The sequence below is a fragment of the Podarcis filfolensis genome (genome assembly GCF_964270895.1).
Source record: "Podarcis filfolensis genome assembly, chromosome: 9".
Lineage (NCBI taxonomy): Eukaryota > Metazoa > Chordata > Lepidosauria > Squamata > Lacertidae > Podarcis > Podarcis filfolensis.
In genome coordinates, this window is record NC_139610.1 from 39470193 (window position 1) to 39497831 (window position 27639).

Below are 27639 nucleotides of genomic sequence, written 5' to 3' on the forward strand. Positions count from 1 at the left end.
TTGCAGTTCTGGGGTGAGGGTGGATAGAATAGGTTATGACCTTGTATTCAGGAAACTGGAGCTACATTCAAAAAGAGGTTTTCATCTCCAGGGACACACCAATATACTAACATTACAGTGGGAAACTTTGGACAAGCAGACTTCAGGATGCTATGTATAACTTAGTGTGTCTGGTTTATATTTAATGTATTGTCTGGTGCAGAACACAAAGCCCAGCGAGTTCATGTTTTTCATTTTTTTCTGTGGGGGGTGGAGAGGTGGGTGAGTTGGAAAAGACACCTTGTTAAAAGTTTTTTCCCCCTATGTAGCAGTTTTACGGCAAAGCATCTCTGGGACTTTCAAAGCATCTCTCTGATCCTGCATTTATCTCAGGAATGTTGTGTCAGAAATCAAAACTCTCCTCATATCTTAAGGATTATCAACTTTCCAGGCATAGCTGGAGAGTATACAGTAACAGCTATGTGAGTGAAACCTTGCTGAAAGAGTGCCAGGTTGTGGGTTTTTGCAAACAACAAGGTGTGTGCGCTCATTCCCATGCCAAAAATTACTCTTTTATCTCATGTGAAGATCCAGTCTGGTGATTAGTGGGTGACAGGGATTTATCTTGATAAAAGTTCAAGGCCTGGTCTGACTCTTTCATTAAGCCAGTAGAGACACTGAATTAGTAGTCTATTTGCAGTGTTTTGTCCTCTGTAACCTTTCAGGAACAAAAATACTTTTTTTGTGGTTGTTGTTGTTACTGTAAAGACATTGGTAGTTAGTTTAATAGTCCTGATGAATAATATGATTCTGTTTAATTGTGACTAAATCCCACATTTTATAAGGTCAGTCCTGTTTATGGTTTTTGTTTTGTTTTTAGGAAGTAAAGATGAGAGAAAGCTGCAACATTGACTGCTCTGTGCAGTGAAAACTAGTTTGAAAAGCACACATGCTCTCCAATTTTATAGGTTTCATTTTTTAACTTAATAAATAAATATATATGATGAAGGCTTATAGGCTCCTCCCTCAAAGGCATGGGACCATTAGTCTCTGTCAAATGCTAGAAACTAACTGAACTATGACATTGTTCTTTTATTCCTTTGTCATGTCAGATTAGGAGTGGCGAATTGACAAAATGCACAAGGGTGACTTTAACCACCATCCTTCACCCTTTACATGTTGCATGTGGCTTATTAACAATTTTAACAAGTTTCAAATGTGTGCTGCCTTGTTTCTTCATTAAGCTTACTCCTACAGAGGTGCAATCAAAGATTGGGCTGTTTTTGAACTAGTAGAGTAAAACCAGCCCCTATTACCTCTCCACACCTATTCCCCCCCAAACTCTAAAGAGCCGCACTAATTTTCAGTGCTCTGCGACTGACCTTTCACTTCATACAGGCCAGCCTCCTTCCAACCAGTACAGTCCAGCAAGACTCCCAAGTGTATGTGGCTGGTTTTTCTGCAGAGGGTTTTGTATTTTCTGAGTGTTGTGGCGGGTTTTGTGGACAAGGGACAGGTGCAGAAAGTTGTAACATCTGCAAGCGCTGTTCAGAGGGAATGAAAAGGTCAGAGTCAGGGGCCCTTTAAATGTTACCCCATGCTGATCCAGTTCCTGACCATACAGATATCCTCCTGCCACTGTACAGTTTAGTCTCTAGGTTTCACTTTGCACCCTCAGGGCTGCTTCAGATTTCCTGCATGTGGTTCACGAGATTGCATCCGACCTTTGGGATACTGGATGCTCGCACTAAAGTTTTCTCTCTTTTTATAATTCATTGGTTGGATGAAGTGATATTCAAAGGAGTACCCTTAAAGCTCCTACTCTGTACCACCAACAGTTTTTTCAAGCCTGTCCTTTAAATAAAACAGCAGCACTCATTGTCTTACCGTGGGGATTTAATATATTTAATAATACATGTAATAAATGAACTAATTCAGTGATTCTCAGCTAGCTAATTATTGAGGACTCCTTATTTTTCAAAAGCCAAGCCACGGAACCCCTACTTTTGAAAATTTTGTTAATTCTATGGTAGCTACCTCTGCAAAACAATATTTTTGAACAAAATGTGAGGTAGCCCCCTAATAATCAAAGGATTTTGGGTATACAGTGGTCTCTCCGGATATGAACTTAATTCGTTCCGGGGTCCGTATGTACCCCGAAAAGTCTTCAAGTTGAGGCACCGTGGCGCACGTGTGGCAAAACCCGGAAGTATACACTTCTGGGTTTGCCGTGTTCGCAAGCCAAAAGTTACGTTACCCGAAGGTAACGTAACCCAAGGTACCACTGAAAAACAGACTAAGGCTGAGCAATAACTGGTTTTCAACATGTTGATATATCAGCAGCTAAACATCACAATATTCTGATATATCACTATGTCTGAAACTGGAGATCAAGCATGCAGATGAGGGAAGGAGCAGTCACAGAGACTGGGCGCGCGGGTGTGTGTGTGTGTGTGTGTGTGTGTGCCGATCAGGCGTGAGGATGAGGGAAGGAGCAGCTGCGCTGCATGTTTTGAGGGGGCAGGGATAGGGCAGTCAGCAAGGATACACATTCACTGTGACTGCTGCTGCTTTCCTGCTGACTGAGAAAAGTGCTCTGCCTCAGTGCCAGGGGAAGGCAGCCACAGTGCCTTGAAGTGGGGGCGAGCAGTGTTATCAGCTGAGATCATCATGTGATATCGGTATGGTGCTTCAAATCGGTTGCCCTGTTCTCCCTCAGACAAGGAGCACTATATTGCTGCGTATTGCTGGGTCAAAATCGTTATCATGGTGTGATTTCAAAACCAGTTTTGCCACTATTTTGAAAAATAGCATAGTGCTAAAACAGACCACAAAATTTGTGGTATTACCATGCAAAAATGTCAAAAATTTAGTTGGGGGAAGGCAAGCGATGGGAATGGAGACCCCCCTGGGTGTTTTCTGCAGACCCTCAGGGACCCCCAGATCCCTAATTGGGAACCATTGAACTAGTTTATTATAGAGTAAAGGGACCCCTGACCATTAGGTCCAGTTGCGGACGACTCTGGGGTTGCGGTGCTCATCTCGCTTTACTGGCCGAGGGAGCCGGCATACAGCTTCCGGGTCATGTGGCCAGCATGACTAAGCCGCTTCTGGCGAACCAGAGCAGTGCACGGAAACGCCGTTTACCTTCCCACTGGAGCGGTATCTTTTTATCTACTTGCACTTTGACGTGCTTTCGAAACTGCTAGGTTGGCAGGAGCAGGGACCGAGCGACAGGAGCTCACCCCGTCATGGGGATTCGAACCGCTGACCTTCTGACCGGCAAGTCCTAGGCTCTGTGGTTTAACCCACAGCGCCATTCTCCTAAATATCTAGACGCAGATTATTCACAAATGTCACCATCACTGTCTCTGTACTGTATCCTACTCTAAAACCAAACTGAAATGGATAGAGAAAATAAATGTATATACTGTACCTAGAAATAGGTTCAGTTCAGTTCATAAGTTTATTGATCTAGCCAAAGGCCATGACAAACTTGTATTAATCAATACTATTCATAAAATAGCACAAAAATACATCCATAATAGAAAAAGCTGCAAAGAGTTTGCCAAGTTCCTGAATATTAAAACAGTTTCCCTCCAACATCTCTTATAGCTCCAATTCTAATGAATTTCCCCCCTTTTAAAATCCAAGTTGCTAACATCCATGATGTAAAAGAGAGAAGTTGCCAGAGACATGAACAAACTCAGATCCAGCTTGATTTCAACAATTTATAGTGATTTTATCTAACTAATTTTTCCTGATTTTTTTTTGCAGCCAGTGCATAGAGAGCCACTTGGTGTGCTACAAAGCTTTTATTGTCATTCACCATATGAATGACAATGAAATGGCAAAACCATTTCTGCCACGGTGTGCTTGCTTGCTTGTATGAACAAAGGTTTTAGAAAGTGATCTCTTGGGTCTCTATATAAGGGGCAGAGTAACAGATAATGAGTGATGTCTTCCACCTGAGGTTGACGACAAATACAAAGTCTTGTCTGCATATGGGACCTTGTTGTTGCAGCCATCCAAGACTGCAGTGGGCATCACTTGGAAACGCATCTCAGTAAAGGCATTTCTTAAGGAAACTGGTGAGAGTTTAGTCAAACAACTAGCTCCAAAATGCTCTGTTCTCAAGAGTGGATACCAAGGGGAAAATTTGGTGTTTCTAACCAAATTAGTTGCAGGTCCCTTCTGGATTCTACCCAGAAGAGCCAATCCCTTAGTTGACACTTATGTGGAAATATATATTAAATTCCCCACCAGTGTTCTTAAAAGGTTCTAATTTTTGGTGCATATTTGATCATCCTTATTGTAATCACCTCATTTCTGTTTTTAATTTGGACATAAATTCCGAGTATCAGGATACTGAATTTGGCTAGCTATGACCCTAGTCTTTATGTACACATTTAATTTAATTCAGTGCTACTCATTTGTGAATTTAGGATCAGGTCCAAAGTTCACATACACATTCACATTGGTATTAGTTTCCTTATGCAGTGCAGTTGTTCAGTGCAACTCTACGTATATGTGAGAAGAATTCATGTTTTAAACACATTCTCTTGGCTTGGGGCTCAGGTGGCTGTTGCTTCCATCTTTTAGAGTATAGTTAACATTAGCAGTCACCCTTATAATGATATGGCACACACTGCCATGTCTATAGTGAATAGTGTTCAGAACAGTTAGTTAATCAAGGATATGGTTTAGTGTTATTATAATAATAACTGGGACTTAAAATGAGAACAATGAAAAATTGTCTTTTTAAAATTACATTTATAAAGTGTTGAAAAGTTTTTTATATACCGTATGTGAACTTGGAGCTAGTTTTAACACACTTTATTTAGAAACTGAATATATTTTAATGCTATTAAGGGAATACATTCAACCTGTACTTACAGTACTGTCAACAGAAGATGTGATTAAATAAATTGAATGTTGAAGACTTTTGGCTTATAGTTAACACCAGGTAATTAAAAGGAAGCACTGCTCTGGGAGTGCACAATATATCAGCTGTAGTCTTTAGCTCATTAGCTGAGGTTTTGCATGTTTATGGAGCTAACTTGCAATTAAAAGTGTCTTTAGCGTATGTTTAACTGGGCCTTTTAGGTGTTTGGAATAAAGCATTACTGTTTAATTGAAATTGGTTTGTCATAATTATGTCTTAGTAATGCAAAAGATATTCTTTTCCCTGATGCCTGAAACAGGAGTTGTATTCAGTTTTGAGTAATCACGTGAGACATATTAATACAAACAGGCCATTGATTTCTTAGGTCATTTCTGCAATGAGTTACCAAGGAACTGAAGATTCTAAGGAAGAGATTTAGTCTTCTTATGTGTATTCTCCTATTGTACTTCTCTTAATATACTTTAAGCAGAAGTGTTTAAATTTTTGAAGTAGCACTGCCTCCAGTGGTGACTGCTCTGCTCTAACAAACAGTATTTTTTGTTTACTATTCTTTTGGAGCAGTTAATATAAAAATGTGGGATGCTATCATACTTTCTATAACAATAGCCTTGCGAAAAGTAAAACTGGTAATGTCGTAGTTGGTCTCTAAGGTACTACTGGTCAGTTTTTTAATTTTTATTTATTTATTTGGTAATATATGAACCTTCAAACCTGGCTGAAAGCTTCTTGTTTGTAGAAATCGGAATTTGTTATCTGAATATCATAACACTTCCTGTTCAGGGAAGTTTTTAATGTGTGATTTTAGTGTATTTTTGGTTTCTGTGGAAGCCGCCCAGAGTGGCTGGGGAAACCCCAGCCAGATGGGCGGGGTACAAATAATAAATTATTATATTATTATTACAATATACTCAGATATCCTTAAACATTTAAGAGTTCTTGAATTGTATGTTTTTTTCTCCCCTCATAGGAGTGTTGTCGTGGCACCAAAGAAGTCAGTGGCTGCCTCTACATCCACTATAAATTTGCCCACAAATGCTGTCAGTGTGGTTTCTTCTTTGGATTCTGCCCAAGCTCCAGATGCAATGGGAGGTTCTCCTGGTAAGTAAGGAGAAATGGAGATGAATTGTGGAGAACAAAACTGCAAATAAATGTGCTGTCATTCTTATTTATGGTTCATTTGCTAAGTCCCTCACTCACCACCCCAGAAACCATGACGCTCAGATGCTTTAGATGAGGAACACCAGGTGGGTTACATAAGCCACTTTGGATGGCCACTTAGTCCATCTACCTGGAATTGTCTCTATGCAACACTTTTCCAGGGTCTCAGGTAAGGAACTCGGCATTGCTGCCTGACAACACTAGGGACTGAGCTAGAACTGTCTTCATGCAAAGCAGGTGTTTTACCACACATTGCTCACTTACGCAGCCACATTCTGAATGGCAGTGAAAATGCCACCTAGGGGGAACAGTTGCAGTTTCTCCAGTAACAAGTAGGCAAGGAAGGTATGGTGTCCCCAGAACATAAGTGCCAGCTCATGAGGCGATGCCTGGGCTTCATGCAATGAATGTGTAAAACTGAACATTCCAAACTGATAGTTTGGCAGTGACGGCCAAACTCAGCCCTCCAGCTGTTTTGGGACTACATTTCCCATCATCCCTGACCACTGGTCCTGTTAACTAGAGATTGTCAGGTGTGCGTGCAGGAGCCAGGCCCTGTGACCAATAGGACTTTGCAGGACTGGGGCCTTCCTAAGTTTGTTCTGAAGAGGCAAGGTGCGGCCTCACAGGTGAGGCCAATTGGTAACTCACAGCACCTGGTGGCAAGAGCTGGGGAGGGATATAAGGTAAGCATTTCCCTTCGGCTCTTTGCCACAGCAACACGCTTCCTGCCTTGCTGCGTTTGGCTTCTTGCTTCCTGACCCTCGGACCCTTGGCTTCTTGACTCCCGGCTCTCTGACCCTCAGAATCTTGGCTCCTGACTTCTGGATCCCCGTTCTCCTCCCACCCCGCCATCTTGCCCCTGGTCCTGACGTCCCCTACCGGGACTTTGATCGCCCGTGAACCAGACCGTGACAGAGATGATGGGAGTTGTAGTCCCAAAACAGCTGGAGGGCCAAGTTTGGCCAACAGTGGGTTAGGCCAGGCTTCCTCAACCTTGGCCCTCCAGATGTTTTGAGACTACAATTCCCATCATCCCTGACCACTGGTTGTGCTAGCTAGGGATCGTGGGAGTTGTAGGCCAAAAACATCTGGAGGACCAAGGTTGAGGAAGCCCAGGTTAGGCAGTTCAGCTGCTGAGTTATGCTGAAGAGTAATGATTGTGCCCCATAGTGTTTCCTTAATGTTGCCCTGCTTGCTTGGAAGGTTTTTGCAGCAAAATAACGTTGTGCAGTTCTTGGTATAGAGAAAAGGATTTCTTTTTTTTAAAGTAAATAATAATTTCTCTTTAGTAGTTTAAATTTTTCTTTGTTTACTCCCTGTAGACTGGCCCAGAAAGTTTTCAGCAAGGAAACCAAATCATTACTTAACTAGATACTCCTTTTAAAAAAGAAATCCTTTGTTTCTGATCCTTGCTGGACTTCGTTAGACAAGGGAGGCGGGGGCGGCTTTTTCTAGTAGCCGTGGCCTTGTCATTAAACTGCACATTAGGTATTACTTTTCTTTGCATATGTACATTCAAAGACATGCAAGCATTTTGGGAGCAGCACTTCCTTTTAAGGACAGTTTATTGCTAGAGACATTATTTGTTTAGACCCTTGGGGACCTTGAATAAACAATAAGCTTTCACTAGAAGGGTGCGAGACAGATGATCTATTTGCATTTTCTTTTATGTCCTTGCAAATGTCTGTAAAACTGTCAGTTTGAAGGAGCCAGTTTATCAGTGAAAGGATAAGAGAGATAAGTCACTTTGGTTCCACATGTTTGAAGTAGCTACCGCACTTACTTGCATGTGTGTTTTAGATGAAAACATGCTTCTGAAATGTCTCTTTTCCTCGAAATGCACAAAAGATAGCCCTTAAATGAAACCTGTAGTTGAAAACTACATTTAGTCCTTATCCAAAGTGCTTTTACATGAAATACTGCTTTGAAGTCTTCTGCAAAATAACATGTAACTGGCATTTTTGTTCTTTGCCCATTTTTGAATGATCTTGTTTGCTGAAAGAAATATGTTGCCTTGGATTACAGTTTTAAAAAGATTGAGATTATAGGCCTCATTAGAATATTTGTTGTTGTTTAAAAGTGCTTTTGGGGAAATTTCCCTGATGGACAACATTTTATTTTCTTGCTATCAAAAAGTAAGAGAGACTGTTCAACAGTGACCCACAATTCAATTTAAGAAAAGCAAAATCACTAATCCACAAGCATGACACACATGGATTTTCCATAAAAATCATTTGCTATGTCCCCCCCTCCCCAGTTTGTGTAGCATTTCTTTGTATTCAGCTTAATTTGATGTCACCAACCTCTGTTTAAAGCAGATGGTTGCTTTCAATTGTTCTGGCTAGATCAGTGGTTCTCAAAGGGTGTGATGTGCCATACTGGTGTGGCAGGAGAGGGTGGCAATTGTGGCTGGAAGATTTAAGGACAATCAGTATTATATTTTGGGAATGATTCATGTTCCTATATAGCTGCATTGTTTTATACTTTCTGGATGTCCCATGATCCTATTATAAAGTAGTTGTGTTCTATGTTATAAATCTAACACTTCTAGTTGTTGTTTCCTTTTGTTTCCCATTTCTTGTCAATAAAAATATTGGTGTGGCACGAGCAAATTTTTACTCTAAAAGTGTGGCTCAGAGAATTTTTTTTGAAAACCACTGAGCTAGACAAACCAGTGCCACTATTGAGATAACTAGTATAATTCAGTGATAATCATTTAAGATCACTGCCAAGATGCAGGCCTTGATTGGGGGCTTACTTTGGGGATGAGACGATTGTGTGGACTCCCCCTTTCCAAGGTAAAGTACAGATGAGTTTCACTTCTGCATTTATTCAGCTGATTCTAGCTGCATGGGAAATGTAACTTGAAGCAGCATGTGCCACAATAAAAAACTTAATTTTTGCTGGAAGTGTGCCAGGTTTTCTATCATAAACCTATTTGTTCAGCTAGTTAGAGTAACTAAAAGCCGTATTGCTTATTCTGAATGTCCAAAATCAAGGGCTGATATTTTAGATAACTTAACATTATTTCTTTTAAATTTATAGTTATATCCTGATGGGTCAGGATTGTTAACTAAAAAACATGAAACCCAATAAAACATATTTTTGGACTTACTGGTTTGCCTTCTGAAATGTGTGGTAATATCTATATTTGGCAAATTAAAAAACATTTTTAATGCTACTGTTGAAATTTTCAGTCGTTTACTAGCATTCTGTCAATATTATATGCTGACTATTTCAGATTTGTATTTTTGCACAAATGTTAGAATACACATAACTATTACTACCACCTGTGGCATGGTCACAAGGAGATTGGAAAGTTTTGAATTGTCTTAGATTAACTACAGTTTAGTGTGTTAAAAAAGGTAAAGGACCCCTGACAGTTAAGTCCAGTCGCGAACGACTCTGGGGTTGTGGCGCTCATCTCGCTTTACTGGCCAAGGGAGCCGACGTTTGTCTGCAGACAGTTTTTCTGGGTCATGTGGCTAGCAAGACTAAGCTGCTTCTGGCGAAACCAGAGGAGCGCACGGAAATGCCATTCACCTTCCCGCTGGAACGATACCTATTTATCTACTTGCACTTGACATGCTTTCGAACTGCTAGGTTGGCAGGAGCTGGGACTGAGCAACGGGAGCTTACCCCGTCTCAGGGATTCAAACCGCCGACCAAGCCCAAGACTCAGTGGTTTAGACCACAGCACCACCCGCGTCCCTAAACTGTGATTAATCTTAAGTATGGTTAGTGAAAGCAAGCCTGCTTCAGAAACTAGTTGGCTTCTTTCCACTAAGCATAATTAACATTAGTCATAGTTAGCCAGGTTTGGATGGCATGGGAAACTGTGATTAATTAAAAACAGAAGAAAAGTCTTCCAATCTCCTGATGGCCATGCTAGAGAGCGGTAGGGAGTGTCTGAGCCAGTGGCTCAAATAGATTCATTAGGTGATATTCAACTAAGTTTTACTCAGAGTAGTGTAATCAATGGACTTAACTTAGTCATATTAATTAATTTCAGTGTTTCTGAGTAAAACTTAGTTGAATATTACCCATTGTTTAATTGCTAAACTGCATGTTGGCATTGCATCAAAGTCAGCCTACCATGTTGCCGTCTACCGCAAGCAGAAAATGAGCACAACTTTCTACTTAGACTGATTCAGATAAGGGTCTGGAAGCCTTGTGAGGAACAATTGAGGGAGAAGGGTATGTTTAGCTTGGAGAAAGAGAAGACTTGAGTAATGGTATGATTGCCATCTTCAAATATTGGAAGGGCTGTCCCATGGAAGATGGAGCAAGCTTGTTTTCTCCTGCTCCAGAGGGTAGGACCCAAATCAGTGGATTCAAATTTACAATAAAGGAGATTCTGACTAAACGTTAGGAATAACTTTCTGATGTTAAGAGCTGTTCAACAGTGGGATGGACTCCCCTGGAAGGTGGTGGACTCTCCATCATTGAAGGTTTTCAAGCAGAGGTTGGATGGCCATCTGTCATGTCATGGGTGCTTAAGCTAAGATTCCTGCATTGCAGGAGGTTAGATTAGATGACAATTGGGGGCCCTTTCCAACTCTACAATAATACAATTCATTGTACCTCTTTTTATGGATTCTTCACCTATAGATTCCCCACCTATTCACTGCCATTTACTGTGACTGGCATTCTTCTACTCATTAGGAAACATGGCAGCAAAAACTGGGGCAATGTTATCCACTGACAGCAGAACAAAATAATGGACAGAGCCTCAAATAATAATTAGAAACACATCTCAAGCTTTGTGTTGTCCACCCATCGTATGTTGGACAAATAGAGGCATCCTATTTTGATAGTTCAGGTCACTATGGAATTGGTCTGTTCCCACCTGCGCCCCAATATTTGAAGCTTTAGCAAGGTTTCATTCTGCTACATGCTTCAGCCCCTCCAATTACTATTTGATACCTGGCAATTATGTTTCTGAGGAGCAAACAAATTTTTAAGATCACAGGTGTACTCTTATTGGAACAACTTTATCTTATTCACTTTGAACAAAAATGCTAGTAGGGTTTTTTTTGAGGTTATTTCCTAGGCCTGCTACATAGAGGCAAGTTTTAACTGATAGCAGTTCATACTTTTTGTCAAAGTTAGCTACCCAAGGTGGTTAGGAATACTTTCTCTTCGGAAGAAAACAGATTCTTTGCCTGATAGTGCTTACTCTTAAATTTTGCCTGGGGTTAGCAAGCTCTAAACAAATAGGATCCCCAAAACATTTCAAGGTTTCTAGAGGAAAGAAAAATAAGAGGGACTTCTTTCTTCCTCCTCTTCATCTTTCCTCTCAAAAGTGCAACTAGCATGATAAAATGTTAAGACTCCATACATCGTTACTTTTTCATATATCGGTCCAAGGTACAGAAAAAGTGTCAGGACTGTCTCACAATTGGAGAACCACTGTTCCAGGTCTATATTAAGAATTAAGCTATGTTGTCCACACAATAGCAAACTCATGTGTTTGTGTGTGTATAATTGTATGTGTGTGTTATATTGTGTGTCTTACCCTACATGTGCCCACTCAACCGCTTCGACTGGCACAACTACAGGTACCACATAATACCTGTTCTGCATTTGTAAGAACTTGATTGTTTACTGTGGCAGTGCCTCCTTTTTGGAACTACCTGCTTATTGAGATCAAGCAGGTGCCTTCACTGTACTCTTTTTAGCGCCTACTGAAAACATTCCTGTTTAGACAAGCCTACCCAGGTGCTTAGAAAAGTTGAGGTCATTTTAATCAGTTTTAGTGTTTTAACTTTTGTATATTTTAAAGTAGGGTTGTAATTTTCTATCGATTGTACTGTTTTTATCTTTTATAAACTGTTTTGAGGTTTTCTTTTGTTTTTACAATCAATCGGTGTATAAATGTTATGAAAACAATCAATCTGTCAGTCAACAGTCTCTGACCTGAAGGAAGAGATGTTGGCATGGATGCTTCTGTTGGAAAGTCCTGCAAGCTATTAGTGAAAAAATTATCTCAGATTTTAATATTATTATTTACTAAATTTGTATACCACCCTTCATCTGTAGATCTCAAGGTGGTTCTCAACATAAAATTATAATGTTTGTGTGTGTGTGTGTGGTGTGTATCTCACATAATGAAACTAAGAACAATAGCAAACCATTATTCCCCCCTCCCACAGCATCTGGCATCCTTATTTTAGCTCTTTGTTGTGTCCAAAAAGTCAGTGACCTGACTTTCCCTGATGAAATTGTCTCTTGCATTGTATCACCCTTCTTTCCCAACCCACTCTTGTCCCCAAGTTAGACTATTTTTCAAAAGATATATGTGATGGTGGACATATTTCTGAGGCACCACCACTGAAGGCTGAGTGCCTAGATATGGCTGCATATGGAATGCTAAAGAGGTACTAGTGTCATGGCAGGTGGTAGGGTATGCAACAGCAACATGTTTGCAAGTGTTATCCAGTATGTCTTCATATTTATTGCTGACCTTGTTTCAGTGGTTTGGAATTTATAGTGGTTCAGGCACACTTCTGGCAACATGGAGGACTGCTAGTTGATTTGCGGTGGACAATGTAACAGAAGGGTACTGCAAACTTGCTTTTTTTAAAAAAAAAGCCTATACTCCACTTTGTGAAAACGCTAGGCCTCTGATGCACAAGGAACTTTGTTAAGCAGCATCTTTGCAACAAATGTTGCAAAGCTAGAGAGGGAGCTGTGTACATCAAATAAAAATGTGAGAATTAATACAGGTAATATCAAGCCCACATGTGCATTTGGGGGCATTCATTGCATGGAATCAGGGTGTGTGACCTGTCTGCTTCCTGTGCAGATACAGACAGGTCATAGCTTAACCCTGTCAAGGAAGTTGATCCCAACAACCAGATCCTTATCTCCCCTACTTCCCATTTGGACTGGTGGGTGGGACCACTCACCTGACATTACAACTGGTATCTTGAGCTAAAAGGATCTTGGATAATAGAACTAATGAAGATCTCTGCTTAAGGCTGTGGAGAGCTGTTACCACAGAGTATTGTCTCAGTAAACAGCTCTGAATTAGATGGACCCATGGTCTGAATCCATTTAAGGAAGCTTCATATGCTAATATGCTATCTAAGCTCTATTAAAATCTTCTGCAGGCAGTGGATCGTCAAATTCAAGATTACCATCTGTTCCTACAGTTTCTTCTGTGCCTGAGGATTCTGCTTCAAACATGAGGTATTTTTTAAATAACTTTTAACTTTCTTGAACCGGGGTGTATCACTTTCCTATTTATTTAAGTAATTATGGGACTCACTCTTCACTTCGGAGTGGATTGTGCTCTTTCATTTGAGGTCAATAGGAAGTTTTAGATTTCTATCACTACTACTGTAACTTAAAAAGAAATAAAGCACAGTGGTGTTTAGCAACTGGTTTGGGAACTCCTGTTGATGCATTTTGTACTTTTGTGCACATATATTCATATTCTTGCAGCATTTTAGCTTCCTGGGGTCCCCCTCTTCAACTTTGTCAATCTCTTAGCATTACAGAAAGGCTTGAGCATGCTTTGGAAAAGGCTGCCCCACTTCTGAGAGAGATATTTGTGGATTTTGCTCCTTTCCTGTCACGTACTCTTTTGGGTAGCCATGGGCAAGAGCTACTGATAGAAGGTACAAGTAAGTTCCCCCCTTTAATTCCTTATAAGGTTAAATACTTTAATATTTAAAAATGCAAAAAGGACGAAGTTTTAATGTTACTTTTTATGTAATGGAATTCTTTAAGCATTACCCAAATCCCACTAGAATTTTCCTATTAACTTGCTTCTATGATATTCTCTTATCTAAATCGTAGGATTATTTTTCATCTACTATGGGTAGGATCCCCAAAGGTTGATATGTATATACGGTGATATATACATATTGGAGTTGTCATTTCCCCCCCTGTTCCTGTTGCAGACCCTCATGCTACATCAAGAATTAGCCTTTTTGTAGGGTGTAAGGGCCTGCATTAAGAAAGCGGGTGCTGAGAACTCCAGTGTACATGCACAACTACCTGTCTCCCAGTCTTTCTTCCTTCCCAGGAACTTAAATGCCCTGGTTCTACCTGATAAGCTGTTCTTCCATCCACTTCTCCTTCTCTAATGCTCTTTTTAAATTGGTTCTTCTCATGGCCAGTCCTCTCTGTTTGTCTCCTTTGTTCTCCTTCTCTGCCATTACTCCATTAAATCAAAGATGTAGCCTATTGTAGCTGCATTGGCTTCATGTTACAGCCATTCTAGACTCAGAAGGGCTTGTATACTTCACCAGTTTCGTTTAACAGCCTGGTTCTCAGTGTTTCAGGTTGAGATGCCCTTGCCATCATTCTAGGTGTCTTAGTCACTGATGGGGAACATCTGACCCTCCAGATGCTCTTGAGCTTATAACTTCTATCATCATGCTGGCTAGACTGATGGGAATTGGAGTTCAACATCTGGACAGCAACAGGTTCCCCATCCCTGCTATAAGTTGTAGGAGGTAGGAATCAGAACAGTATTGGGTGGCATTAGCCTTTAAAAAAGGGGGGGCTATCATTTTTCAACAGACATTCATAGGCAAAGTTTAGCAAGAATTCAAGTTCACTGGTAGACTAGAATTTTTGTTGAACTTTTGCCTTTGACTGAAGCACCTTATCTTTATCAATGCCATAAATAGGATATAAGATTAGATTAAACCAGTTCTTCTATTCCTTTGTGACTATTGAATAGCTTAGTGCCTTTTAAAGGGCAAAATTCCTTCTTGCATATGATGGCATGGGTTCTGTTCTGATTTGAAAGGGGGGGGGGATGTATTTAGCATTGCTTGTCCAGCAAAAAGTCTGTATGATCTAGATGCGCTGTCAGTTTCAAAGGTTGAAGCAGCCAAGTGTATCAAGTTGATCAATGTAAGGTACTGTATAGTTTTAATATCAAAGAGGCTGAGAGCAGGTTCTCTTCAGTATTTTGCAGATTGAATGAATAAGAAAAACTTCGTGCAAAAAAAAGTTCAAGAGAAGCAATTTGTAGAGTAGAAAAACATGAGAGGGAAAGGCAGTTTCTAGAGAAACAGGAGAGCAGGAAACACACAGTACCCTTGAACATCTGAGACTGATTTGCACAGAGAAACTTGCCTTATAACAAAGCGGGCAGATGGTGGTCTTTTGCTGGGCAGAATTAAGATAGAGTATTAGGAGGCAGAAATGATTTGTGAACTAGACAATTTGGTTTAAAGGCCTTGTTCTTCTCTCCTGGATTGATTCTTAGCATACAATCATTCACAGTGCTGATTTTCCCCTTTGCCCGTTTCAATGCCCATTTTTCATTTAGGTGTCTAGTTTCTGTGATTCTTCCAGTAACTTCTACCATGCCTCCAAATTAGAGCACATAACAACTTCCATGGGGGTAAAGTGAGTGGCACTAGATACTATGATGTGTTCGTAGGCACAGATGTGGCACTATCTTGTTGGAGAGGAGAACACTTCAAGGCAATTGGAAGTCCATTAGATCATAGAAACAAACATGTGGTTTCTCAGTACTGGCATATTTCACTGTGATGCATGTAACACACTTCTGTTTGAAGCTAGAAGGATATGGTAACAAAATAAAATTATGAAGGATTATGATTCCATCATAATTGGTTTCTTTCAACCATTTCACAGAACATGCAGTTATTATTTAACTAAGAATAGTAGAGGAATGTGCAATAAAAACTGGCACAGGCCATTTTGAAGAAGCTTTCTTTACTGAGGCCTGTTCAATGCAGAATGTTACTTGGTTTGCCCATTTTAAAAGAAGTATTAAAACGCTTTCCTGTGTTGTAAAATTCCTGCAACAAGATTTTGTACATATCAAGTATGCTTTCACCTATTAGTAAGCCATGGTTCTTGGCTTAATAAACCATACTGTGCACATGCTGGTGCATGCAGCCTGATCACTCCGACTTTACTTCTCCCTTGGCATGAGCAATAAACAAATATGGAAGGGAACAGCTAAGCATTCATCTGAACCTGGGATCGTGCCTTGCTCTGTCCTAACAATTGACAGCCAGTAAGCCAACAACAAATCATGGTTTAAACCTGTTTAGCAGTTGTGGTTTCTTAGGGCACACAAACCATGATCCCAGGTTTAGATAAGCTTTCCCTACTTTGCTTACCTACTCACACCAGGGGAAGGGAAAAGTACTAGTGGTCATGCTGCGTGTACCAGCATGCAGCTCATGCAGTTTAGTTTAGGCCCTTGGCTTACTGTTATGTTTGAATGTGGCTGTTGTGGGTATTTCCAGAACCAACGTTTGGTTCTTGAATAAATTTCAGCAACTGTTTCGAATACTAGTAGTTAAATTTTACAGCAGTCATCTTTTTGAAAAAGGTTTGTGTATTTCAATGTGTGGTGGTGAAACAGATGTGCAGACTATATTATATTGCATTGTGAGTGGCGAGTTTCTGGTTTTATGTTTTTAGGTATGGTGCTTACAGTGGGAGCTACATTGTTGTGACATCTTGTTTAGAAGAATATGAGTAAAAAGGTGCCTTACAGCTTTAGCTCTATTGACTTTATATTTTTCTAACCCACTAAATGCTGAATATTGCTGACTTAGTTAGCTTTTCTAGTTTTATTAATAATTGATCCGAAAGGAGCAAAACCAAAACAAAACAGTTCTCAACATGTTGAAGCACAGGTTAATGACTAGAAACTCTACCATCTTAGGCTGTGATAACACCTTTTCACATTATACTAGGAAACTAGTATGAAGTGTGAATTGCTAATAATAACCAAATTAGTTTATAAACTAATCACAAATGTATAGGTACTGCTTGCACTCCCCTCCCCCCTAAGGTTTAGGTGAGGGTCAAGGGTCAAAGTACTAATAAGAGTGTTTGGGATGTCTGCTGCCATGAAACAAAATGGAAACTTGATTGATAGCTGGAGGGCTGAAGGGAGAGAGCTCAATGGAGAAAGCAAAGGTCATAGAGCCATTTCCCTTCTCTGCATATATAATGATCAACCCACTCCAAGGTGAAGAAATGTAAGTACTATAAATCAATATACCATATGCTATGTATGCGTTTATTAACTTGGAACACAAATATTTATGTAATCTCAGCTAAATAGCTCCAAGGCATCATTTTATATCAAAATACTGCATGGCAGTGATTAAAACTGGTGCCTGCTTTTAGCATGTTTTATACTGATATATTAGGATTGAATGCTAAAACAAATTGAAGCTGTAAGATTTCTCCTTTTGTTAATATAAACCATACTGACAATACAGAGAGAATACTAACAAAATAGACTCTTGGGTAGGATTTCCAGGAGGTACTAAATATGAATTGCAACACAAACCCAAGTAGATCACTATATATCTTTTCTATTTTCTTTTTCTTTAGGTTTGGTGTGCATGAAATCTAGTAGTTCTGTTGTGGAGCTGGTCATGCTACTTTGTTCTCAGGTGGGTTACAATTGATTTGAGAGTGAGTTGCTGCTAAAAAAAAATCCTTTACAATTGCAATTATGATTTGGAGCAGTAGTCTTTGACCTTTCTGGATTCACCTTTAACCCTAGCCTACATCATGAGGCCCTACTTTTAATTTTTTTCCATATATGACTGTCCTTTCTCTCTCTCCCCCCCCCCTTTTTCCCTTCCCTTTTGCCTTCTCTTAAGAAATAGGTCTAAAATACATAGTGGTCCAAAAAGCATCCTTAGTAGACTGGGGTATGACCCACCAGCTGAAGATGAATGCTTTACAGGAACTAGTTTATCTCATGTGATCAGTTGGATAATGTCCTAAAATTTTGGTTTCCTTAACCTTTTTCAGTATTTTAATAATGGTGCATACATTGGATTAAGTAACTTTATATTTAAGCAGGTAAATCTGTGAAATAAAGGTTTTTTGACATGGATTCAATATAATTGTATTTCAGATATATTGTAAGAAAAGGTTTTGCCTTTTTGTGTTTGTAAAAAAACTCTAAAATAGATAGTGCTCCTTGCTGATCACTTTTTATTAGCTTGAGGAAAAAACTCAACCACAGTTGCCATCTATTTGAATTTTCTGATCTGTGAAACACAGTATGTCTGCTGCTCTGAAAAGCAGTGTTACACTTCACTTTGATTAACAGAAAATCTAATCTGAAAAATTAGAGTTGTCAACAAATAATAGTATGCAGTAGATCAAATAGCACTTTACTCATCTCCTAGTTTTCTCCATTGTAATTATATATGAGGTTTCTATCGAGCTTTTCTTTTTGGCATTTTAAAAATGATACCTTCCTGGTAGTAAATTCCCCTACTTAAAACTTTAAAATAGCCTTTTTTAATGGGAAGGTTATTGGTCTAGAGGTCAAGGGTTTTGACCCATTTCAAAACCTTTGACCTTCATTTAAAGCCCTTATGGTTTACTTGCCTGACGAATAAGGATAATGTAAAATTAATGTTTTTTTTACATCGATTTATTCGTTTTAGTGCTTATATTGCCAAATGTATTTAGACTGTGCTGATGGACATTTCATGAATACAAATGAAAGAATCATAGAAGGTGTGAAAAATCAATAACCTGCATTGACAATAAAGTGCAATAAAAACAATTACTTCTGGAGATTACACCTAATGGATTTTTGCAATGAACTAGTGAAGAGCCAGTTATGTTTCTAGTTGCCTTATTATTCAGTGATGTAGTCAGAACCATGTTGACAGGATTGCTTCTTCTTTCTCATCCTCCTCTTCCTCCTCCTCCTCCTCCTCCTCTTCTTCTTGGAATGCATATAAGCTTGCAAAAATCTAGAGTTTTAATCCAATTTCAGTTCTTATTTTCCATGATAGGGTTGGTTTGGTTGTTTGTTTTTAAAAAGGTCATCTTCCGAAGTGTAGATATACTACTTGAAATGCATTTTGAACATTAGCACTCAATGCATAAAAATTATTTGGGTTTCAAATGCTCCTTACTGTATACTGGAAATAATAACAAAGTTTCAGTTATGTCCCCTTTGTTTCTTGGCTCAAAAAAGCAAAACGAAGTGTACCTTGAGAACTGCTGTGTGTCTCCACACTGGATAGTGTTGGTACTGATGCAATCTAAAATGGAATAAATGACATGCTCTAATGTGCCTATTTGTCATACATGTCACAGTGCTGTTTTAATGGTAATCTAATGTTAGAATACGGCAGTGGGTTAGTTGAGTTGGTAGCAGTGAAACATAAGGTTTTATATGAAATGCTTGAAATAAACCAATATAGCAAACCAAACCCATAACCTCCTTTCATACCAAAGAGTAGCTAAAATATTTCGTTGACTGTGCAAAAGTGGTGTAAGAAATCAAATTAGCTCCAGATGTATACAGATTTGATCTGGGGTGATAATTACATTTTTCACTCTGAATTTTCCTAATTCAGAGAGGTCAGTATGGCAATCACAGAAGTGATTTATTTTCTTAAGAGGTAAACTGTCTGTTGCTACATGAAAGCTTGAGAGATATGAAATTGAATTTCAGCTCGACATTTTACAGATACTGGAAGGAGATGGGGTTGAGTTTGATTGATTTTTTTTCTTTTTGTGGGACAAGGGAGGGGGGAAGTGAAGCGACCCTCTTGCTAAAAGTTTAATTAATTTTTTAAGAAGAGATGGAGAGGAAGGAGTGCCAAAGATCGAAAGATCAGGTCAAAAACTAGTTTTTAATCACATAAATAATACAAAGTAGTTACAAATAAGCATCTGCAAGCATGATTTAAAACTTTACAAATTTGTTGGACATGATGCTAAATTAGATCTCTGCTTTGATTAATACTTTTATGATATGTACCTAATATTAATCAGTAATTCTCTCAAAATATTATTTACTCATACCTATTAGTCTTGCTTTAGTGTTAGGCTTTGTCTGACACATGATTTCCCAAATACCTGTGGTTTGAGAAAAAATTGTTCATTATTTTGACAAGGATTTAAAAAGACAAGGCTACAACTTTTGTTGAGGCTCTTGTAAGATTATTCTGTATTGTAGTACAGTAAAAAAATCCATTTTGTTCAGCAGTATTTTGCTGCCATATGTTTGACCAGTATCTTTGGAGTGTCTTAGCTCCCCCTCCCCGGGAGGGCAAAATTTCAAGTTGTTTAACATAGTATTGCTTTGCTCTGCCTAACAATCCAGCTGAATGAACAAAAATAACCCAACATCCTAAAGCAGTTTTTAAAGTGACATTCAGTTCTGACACTGAATACTTACCTTCATATCTAACTATTGCAACATAAGGAATTCTGCATTTAATATTAACAGAAAAGTGTTCCTGCTTATTTGACATTAATATCATTTTTGAAGGACTCAGCGTTGCATTCAAGGCCACTTTATAAAAGCATTGTGTTGCTCATCCTAATTCAGTCTGACATACATTCCAATAACACTACCTCCCCTCCAGAGTTTAAAGCTAAATTTATGGCTGAGCATTGTGAAGTGCATCATTTAAAAATGGTTTCAACCCAAAACATCTAATAAATAAATAATGTGTATGGCTACTCAGTAGTAGACTTTCCAGACTAGAAATCATTCCATCGGATACTCAACAGTCCACTATCGTAGAGGGCTGTCAGATAAATCTTATAGTAGCTGCATTTATGTCCTGTAAATCACATGTTATTGTCTGAGCCTTCTGCCAGGTCATCTATTCTTTTCCCATTTATCAGAAATGCATATAGTACATTGAAACTAGAAATACCATCTAGTCTGGGCCCAGCTTCCTGTCCAAGTAATTAAAACAGCCAAAAGAATGAAATCCTCAGCATCGTGTTACTTTTAAATGAATCATGTCCTTAATGTATGTAGATCTACTTCTTTGCTACTGTAGTACACCATTCGTATATAAAGGTATTGTTAGATTCTATTTGGAGTAAAAACACTGCTGATTTCTGTAGGGCTGCACATACAGATTCAAGTGCATGTAAGTGAACATTCCCATGTGCACAATGATTTATTTATCAGATCTATTAACTGAGCTATTTCTCTGAATTAATTGTACTGAAGCTTATTAAAATTTCAGTCTTTTAAAATACTCTCTGCTCTAAAATATTTGTGTTCGATGTTGCACATCAATTTGTATTTTAAACCCTTTTTTGAGAGAGGATATCAGGTGGTGCAAATGACGCATCCAGAAAAGGCTATGAGTTCTGCCATCCTATCTGTATCCTGTTCCTTTGGATTAAAATTGTTATTTTCAGATTACTTTGAATTAATAGGTGAAAATTCTATGTAGCTCTTACAATTGCAAAAGAAAAGACTTTTGTATAGGTGGTGGAAGAGCAAGAACCGTCATGGGACTCTCATGTAAGATCAGCAGTTTTACTTCAGATGATCTGATTTAGAATAAGCCCTCAACTTTCAGCTATAAGAAGTAAAATCCCTGCTCCAGTAGACCCATTTTTTAAAAAATAAATAAATTTCTTGTACCTAGTTAGGATTATGAAAACTTACTTACTGCACGAAAAGGAATCAGAAATCTGCGCTTAAGTGACTCCTAATAAAATACCTTGACTATATGGCATGCTGCCTAGAAAAATGTATTTCTCAGGTTCCCTCTGAAATTACCCGTGACTTGGTGTGGATACACCTGTAACTTTAAAGAAACATAGTGATAAGCTAAGGTAGGGTTAGGCAACCTAAGGCTGGATGCGGACAAATCGCCTTCCCAGTCCGGTCCAAGGATGGTCTGGGAATCAGCGTGTTTTTACAAGAATAGAATGTGTCCTTTTATTTAAAATTCATCTCTGGGTTATTTGTGGGGCACAGGAATTCGTGCATTTCTCCCCCCCAAATATAGTCCGGCCCACCACATGGTCTGAGGGACGGTGTACCAGCACACGGCTGAAAAAGGTTGCTGACCCCTGAGCTAAGGTACTTACTCAGGGCAAGGCTTTTGTGATCTATTATACTTATCTGAGTAGCCTAATTGCTTACAAGATCTTAATTCAAGGGGACCCATATGCAACTTTCATGTAACAATCACATCATTGAAATCTTGGGTACGACCCATGCGGCAAGCCTCCAAAGCTTTTCAAAACATAGATGACTGCGAACTATAGAGAATAAACATTCTGAGATGCGTCTTCTTTGTCTGGATAGATAATTTCAAGGTTCACATTGCAAAATCCATGTTATATTATCCCTGGGCTGAAAGTGAAACTGCCCATAGAAATCAATAAAGAAATCCAGGATTAGGCTATAGTTCTGATTTGGTACTAGAATGTTCACCTCACCCAGAAATGAAAAGTGGTAGCAAAAGGACAATTTCAAATTCTTGTAACTTAAAGTCTTATTTAGCAAGAAGCTGTGTGCGTTATGTGGGGTTTGGTGCATGGCACATCTCCTGATCAATCATACATACTTAAGTCATTGATTTCTCTGAGAAATGCTTCCAATAAGAGGGCTGTTGAAATGGGACATTCAGGACATGCCATTCTCATCTCCTCTCTCTCCCTTTATATGCTACAGACAATCTTTTACAAAGTCGTAACTTACTTACTTGGATAACTGGTATCACTATGTGGGACCTCCTGTATGTTTCTGCCTTCACTGCTAAACCGCTTACTTGGAAAATAGCAGAATTCAGTTTCTCATCACAGGACACGAATGGGAACCTGTGACCCTACAGATGATGCTATACTAAATTCCCATCATCTCTAACCATTAACCATGCTGGCTGGGACAGATGGAAATTGTAGTCTAACAATTATTGGAGGGCCGCAGGTTCCCAACCTGGCATAGCAGAGTATCAAGCTGGAAATAAAAACTCCCTAATTTATTTAAATGTGTGGGTTTTTTAAAGGATTTATTATAAACTCTGTCTTCGAATTCCGGGAAAGTCTGTGGAGGTTGAACACAAATGCCATGTTTATAAAGCAATGACGCTGATTTGGAAATTCAGATGGGCCCTTTCCTTCTCATGTTTGAATTCCAAAAAGATAATTACTCACAGTGAATTATCGTAGTGACGTGAGCACAACTTCCTCTCTGTTTCACATTGGAATGTAGGAATCTCAGTGCTGTCAAAAGCACTCCAATAGGGGCTGGGAGGTGGAAAAGGGTTTCTTGATCAAACATAGAGGCACCAAGCACATGCAGCCTATTTGCGTCTTCTTCCAACTTGCAGAACATTCCCACCCCCACGCCAAAAAGAGAAAACTTTGATCCTGAGGAGGAAACATACATTTAGATTCATCAGAGTGAAGACTAGCCTAACTGGTCTAAACATTGTGTAGTGTTCAAGATAAGACTCTCTATGCTTAAAGGATGTTGGAGACAATTTCTTGAACACCAGAAACACTTATACATATTAAGGAACATATGCAAAACAAAGCAGTACTTTAACATAAATTACAGATATCTAGTCCTGCTGTTTGGTGTGTGCACACATGCTTCAATTTCCCTTAATTATTTTAGTGTCCACACTTGAAAAATTGCCTTATTCTAATATATATAAATTCAGTATTTTCAGTAAGGGGTTTTATTTGATGGGGGCGGGGGCAAAACAGCAGAGCAATTGTAAGTTAAAGTATCCCACTGCAGATGTTAAGAACTAAAAGGTCATAATTTAGCTGCAGAAGCAAGGGCCCCGTCCTCCCCCTCCAACCTCAAGGCATCCTATTGCTTCATTCGCACACTAGGACTTAAAAAACCCAACCATTTAAGGTGAATTTTGTGCTAAGAGAGCACACCCTGTGGTTTGGCAGTCTAGTCAGAAGGATGATACCATGCTGGTTTTCTAACTGGATCTTTGAACAATATTCTCATGGGTGGTAAATGTAAAACAAAGTAATATCAACTGGCACTTAATTCTGTGAGCTCCCTGCTGATTGGGCTAGGCAGTGAAATAGAGCTCTTCCTGACAGGAAGTCAGCCTATAAGTGTGGAGACCCCTGAACATAAAGTGTGCTTTAATTTGAGAACCTGCTGTTTTACAGCTTTTCTCTTTAATTTGAGAGCTTAGGAAAAAGGGGCTAGACTAGGGGAATGGATGCAAGCTGACTGGCCGTAGGATAGAAAGTCTAGAGTGTGGTAGCAATTGTGTGCTTTTTACACCAATTATAAATGTGGGAGCAGTTATTTTGAGGCAATTTAGATAGTTCCTTGCTACCAAGGCTTCATTTTAAACCTGATACTGCAACATATAAATCACTTACCTGTGTAGGCTTTCCACACAGATGGCTGTGTTTAAAAAGTACTTACAACATGCACTAGCCTATACATGTTCAACTTTAGCATGCTACCATTGTGTCTGCCAGGCTCCCAGATTGCTGGCCTATTTAGGATGGTATGTGCCATTTTAAACTGGAAGCTGGCAGTGCAGAGCACTGGCATGGGCAAATGAAAGCTGTGTGACAGGTTTAAACTGGGCCTTGCAAGAGTGAATAGGCACTGTAGTTACAGTGTCTGATGTTGAGAGGACATTTCCCCTCATAACTTTATTAGTGATATGATATCCAATATTAGTTGCACTCAGAGCAGAATGTTTGTGTTCAGTTTTTGGCGTCTAGTTTTTGTTTTGTTTTTGAACAGAGAAGAGTTAATATTTAATTCAAAAGAGGTGTCTGGCCAACTTGATTCTCATGCCAGTTTTAATACTAAGCGTGGTTAATTACTTTGGTTCATTTGCCTACTGATTGCTCTCAGGTGGTCACTGTTGCCATCTGTTTGTCTCTAGAGACAATGCGGTGTGTCTCTGGGGGTGAAGCCAACTGCTGTGTTAGCAGCACTGGGCTGATCTCTCTGGAGCAGAAGCCTGGGCGGTGTGTATGGAGGTTATGGGCTGCCCAGACAACAATTACCCACTCTCAGTTTTGCTGATGTGGTCCAAAGGAAAGCAGAGCAATATATTTGGCACCAGCTTGGTTGTAGGCAGTGCTTCCCCCCCCGAAAAATAGGTGCTGGTACTCATCATGAAGGGACGCGTGTGGCGCTGTGGGTTAAACCACAGAGCCTAGGGCTTGCCGATCAGAAGGTCATCAGTTCGAATCCCCGCAATGGGGTGAGCTCCTGTTGCTTTGTCCCTGCTCCTGCCAACCTAGCACTTCAAAAGCACATCAAAGTGCAAGTAGATAAATAGGTACCGCTCCAGCGGGAAGGTAAATGGCATTTCTGTGCGTTGTTCTGGTTCGCCAGAAGTGGCTTAATCATGCTGGCCACATGACCCGGAAGCTGTACGCCGGCTCCCTCGGCCTATAGAGCGATATGAGCGCTGCAACCCCAGAGGTGTCCGCGATTGGACCTAATGGTCAGGGGTCCCTTTACCTTTACTCATCACGAAGTTGTTACAGTAAGTGCCACACCTTTTAACAACAACAAAAAGAGGTGCTGGTACTGCATACCTTTGAGTACCCCCTGAAAAAAAAACTGGCTGTAGGAGTTACCCGATGGAGATGTACAAGGTGCGATCCAACCATCTTAGGGACTCCATTCCAGATTTGTGTAGGGTTTGCTCCTTACCCTTTTCTTCTCCCAAAGATATCCCACAAGGCAGCAGCAGTTTAGAATCAGGAGTTTTCCTTTCCTAGATGGGCTGTCTTTCCAGGTTGGTGAGCCCCACCTGTCCCTCACTTCCCTCTCTCTACAGCATGTGCAGAAACCCCCTTCTTGACAATTGGATTCATTATTAGTCTTGCCCACTCAATCATTTGGAGCCTATATTTGCATTCAGGGGAAATCCCTAACTCATCAAGGGTTTGAGACCCATTGGCTACCCTCACCTGGTTTAGCTGGCAAGTTGAAGCAGTTTCCTGGGTACAGCCGCTGTTGCATGCTGACAGCTTCTTGGAGCCACACGTGACAGCTGAGTGCACGGTGAGGGCCAAAGGTGTACACAATACCCCAGAAGGAGCTTGATGTGTGTCACACCGTGGGTACTACTCCTCCCCTACACTATATATTCACATATAGGAGCTGCAGCAAAATACTGCTGTGTGGAGTGGTCCAAACCAAGAACGCCAGCCAGCAAGCCATGCTTTTCCCAGGATAGCATTCCACTCCCCTCCCCCAAGTTTTCTGTTCATTCAGCCCCACAATTGGAGGAAGTATGCTTCTGTATACCAAGTGCTGAAAACCACAGTAGGGGAGAGTGTTCTTGTGCTCAGGTCCTGTTGGCAGGTTTCCGATAGGCATCTGGTTAGCTATTTTGTGAGAACAGGATGCTGAACTAGTTGGCTTTTGGCCTGACTCAGCAGGGCTCTACTTACAGTACTTCATAGTAACTACATACTCTACTAAGCCTGCTCAGAACACACTGTTGGGGGGGGAATCTTCCCCCTCCCTTCCTTTATAAACATATACAAGTGTTTGGATCCTCCAACGCATACCTACCTTTTGTACATGCCTGTTGCTGTTTTAGTTACACAAGAGTTGGAGAAGGAGATGACTATTAATATACAGAATTTGTTCAGCTAGTTCCCTTTGTTTTAGCCTTTTTTAGGTTACAGATTGAGAGATTTTTGTTTCTGGGCATTTAGATGACATTAACTTTTCTTCCTTCTGTTACAAATGGTTTTAGTGTTGCTCTGGTCTTTAGCTCTCGCTTCTTTTTTATTTTATTGTTGTTATTGCACATATTTGCATCTCTGTTTTAACTGTATAAACAGGGTTGGGGGTTCTTGTAGGTGAAAGGTGGTATAACAATTTCCTAAATGAATAATGAATGAATAAGAGTAGGTTTTTACATTTTTCTTTAGAGTGCACAAGAATGTGCCAACAATGTGACAGGTGGCCAGATATATTTTTTGTTATTGTTGTTCCTGTGGTTGAATCATTTGGATGTTTGATGTGATACTTACCCAATGAATCATGCCATCAGCAAAATATATTTTTGTTCAGAGGTCCTAGCTAAGACCACTGTACTGTACCACAAGTGGTTGAAAATCCTGTGGCATATGGAGAATATTAACATGTGTTTTAATCTGGTTTTTAGCTTGTCCTTGATATAATTATTTAGTTTTGAATGCCTTTAACTGGGTTTTTAATGACAATTATGTTTTATTCTTTTTGTAAACTACTTTGAGGTTTTATTATGATAAAGCAATGTATAAATCTTGTGAAATAAATAAATATTGAATTTTGTGAGCCTGCTATATAGGTATGTTTTACAAACATACGCACCATATGGCTTTGAAAGAAAACTTTATGCTGGAAGGAATGAAGTTAGTATTTAAAACACGATAATTTTATCAATACATGGTATGGCAGTATGAAATTAGTGCTTATTTCTTTTGAAAGATAAAAGTAGTACCTCTGCAGTTTGTGTCTACAAAAGTTCATTGTGGCCTTGAATTCTCTATTTAAGTATTAAAATTAAATTCTCGTTATAAGGTAATTTCAGGTATTTACTGCACAACAATATAACACCAGTTTATAGGAAGCCTGCTCGGAGTGGAATACACAGAATGGTTAAACAGCAGGGGAGTCTTCTGCTTTTAGTTAAAAACTGCTGTTTCTGTATGGCATATTTACAACTTATTTAATTCTTAATGTAGTGTGCTGTGGGACTGAGCATACGAAAAAGAGTAGAAAGAGCTCTGCTTTCTGTGTCTAAGGCTATTACTTGCTGTACAATAATAAAGGCACTATTTTATTGGGTTAGTTGTAATTAACTTCAGCACTA

At 39.5% G+C, this 27639-nt stretch overlaps 1 protein-coding gene across 4 annotated transcripts in view; it reads left to right on the forward strand.

Moving 5' to 3' along the window:
* LRBA (LPS responsive beige-like anchor protein) overlaps positions 1 to 27639 on the forward strand; it is a 354335-nt gene that overhangs the window by 84942 nt on the left and 241754 nt on the right. For 2 of the 4 annotated variants that reach the window (XM_083630908.1, XM_083630910.1), the window contains exons 31-34: positions 5853 to 5983; positions 13162 to 13240; positions 13544 to 13677; positions 17402 to 17463. In XM_083630908.1, the coding sequence (XP_083487034.1) occupies positions 5853 to 5983; positions 13162 to 13240; positions 13544 to 13677; positions 17402 to 17463 (406 nt within the window). The remainder of the gene's footprint in view (positions 1 to 5852; positions 5984 to 13161; positions 13241 to 13543; positions 13678 to 17401; positions 17464 to 27639) is intronic. The other 2 variants (XM_083630909.1, XM_083630911.1) reach the window with 1 other exon arrangement.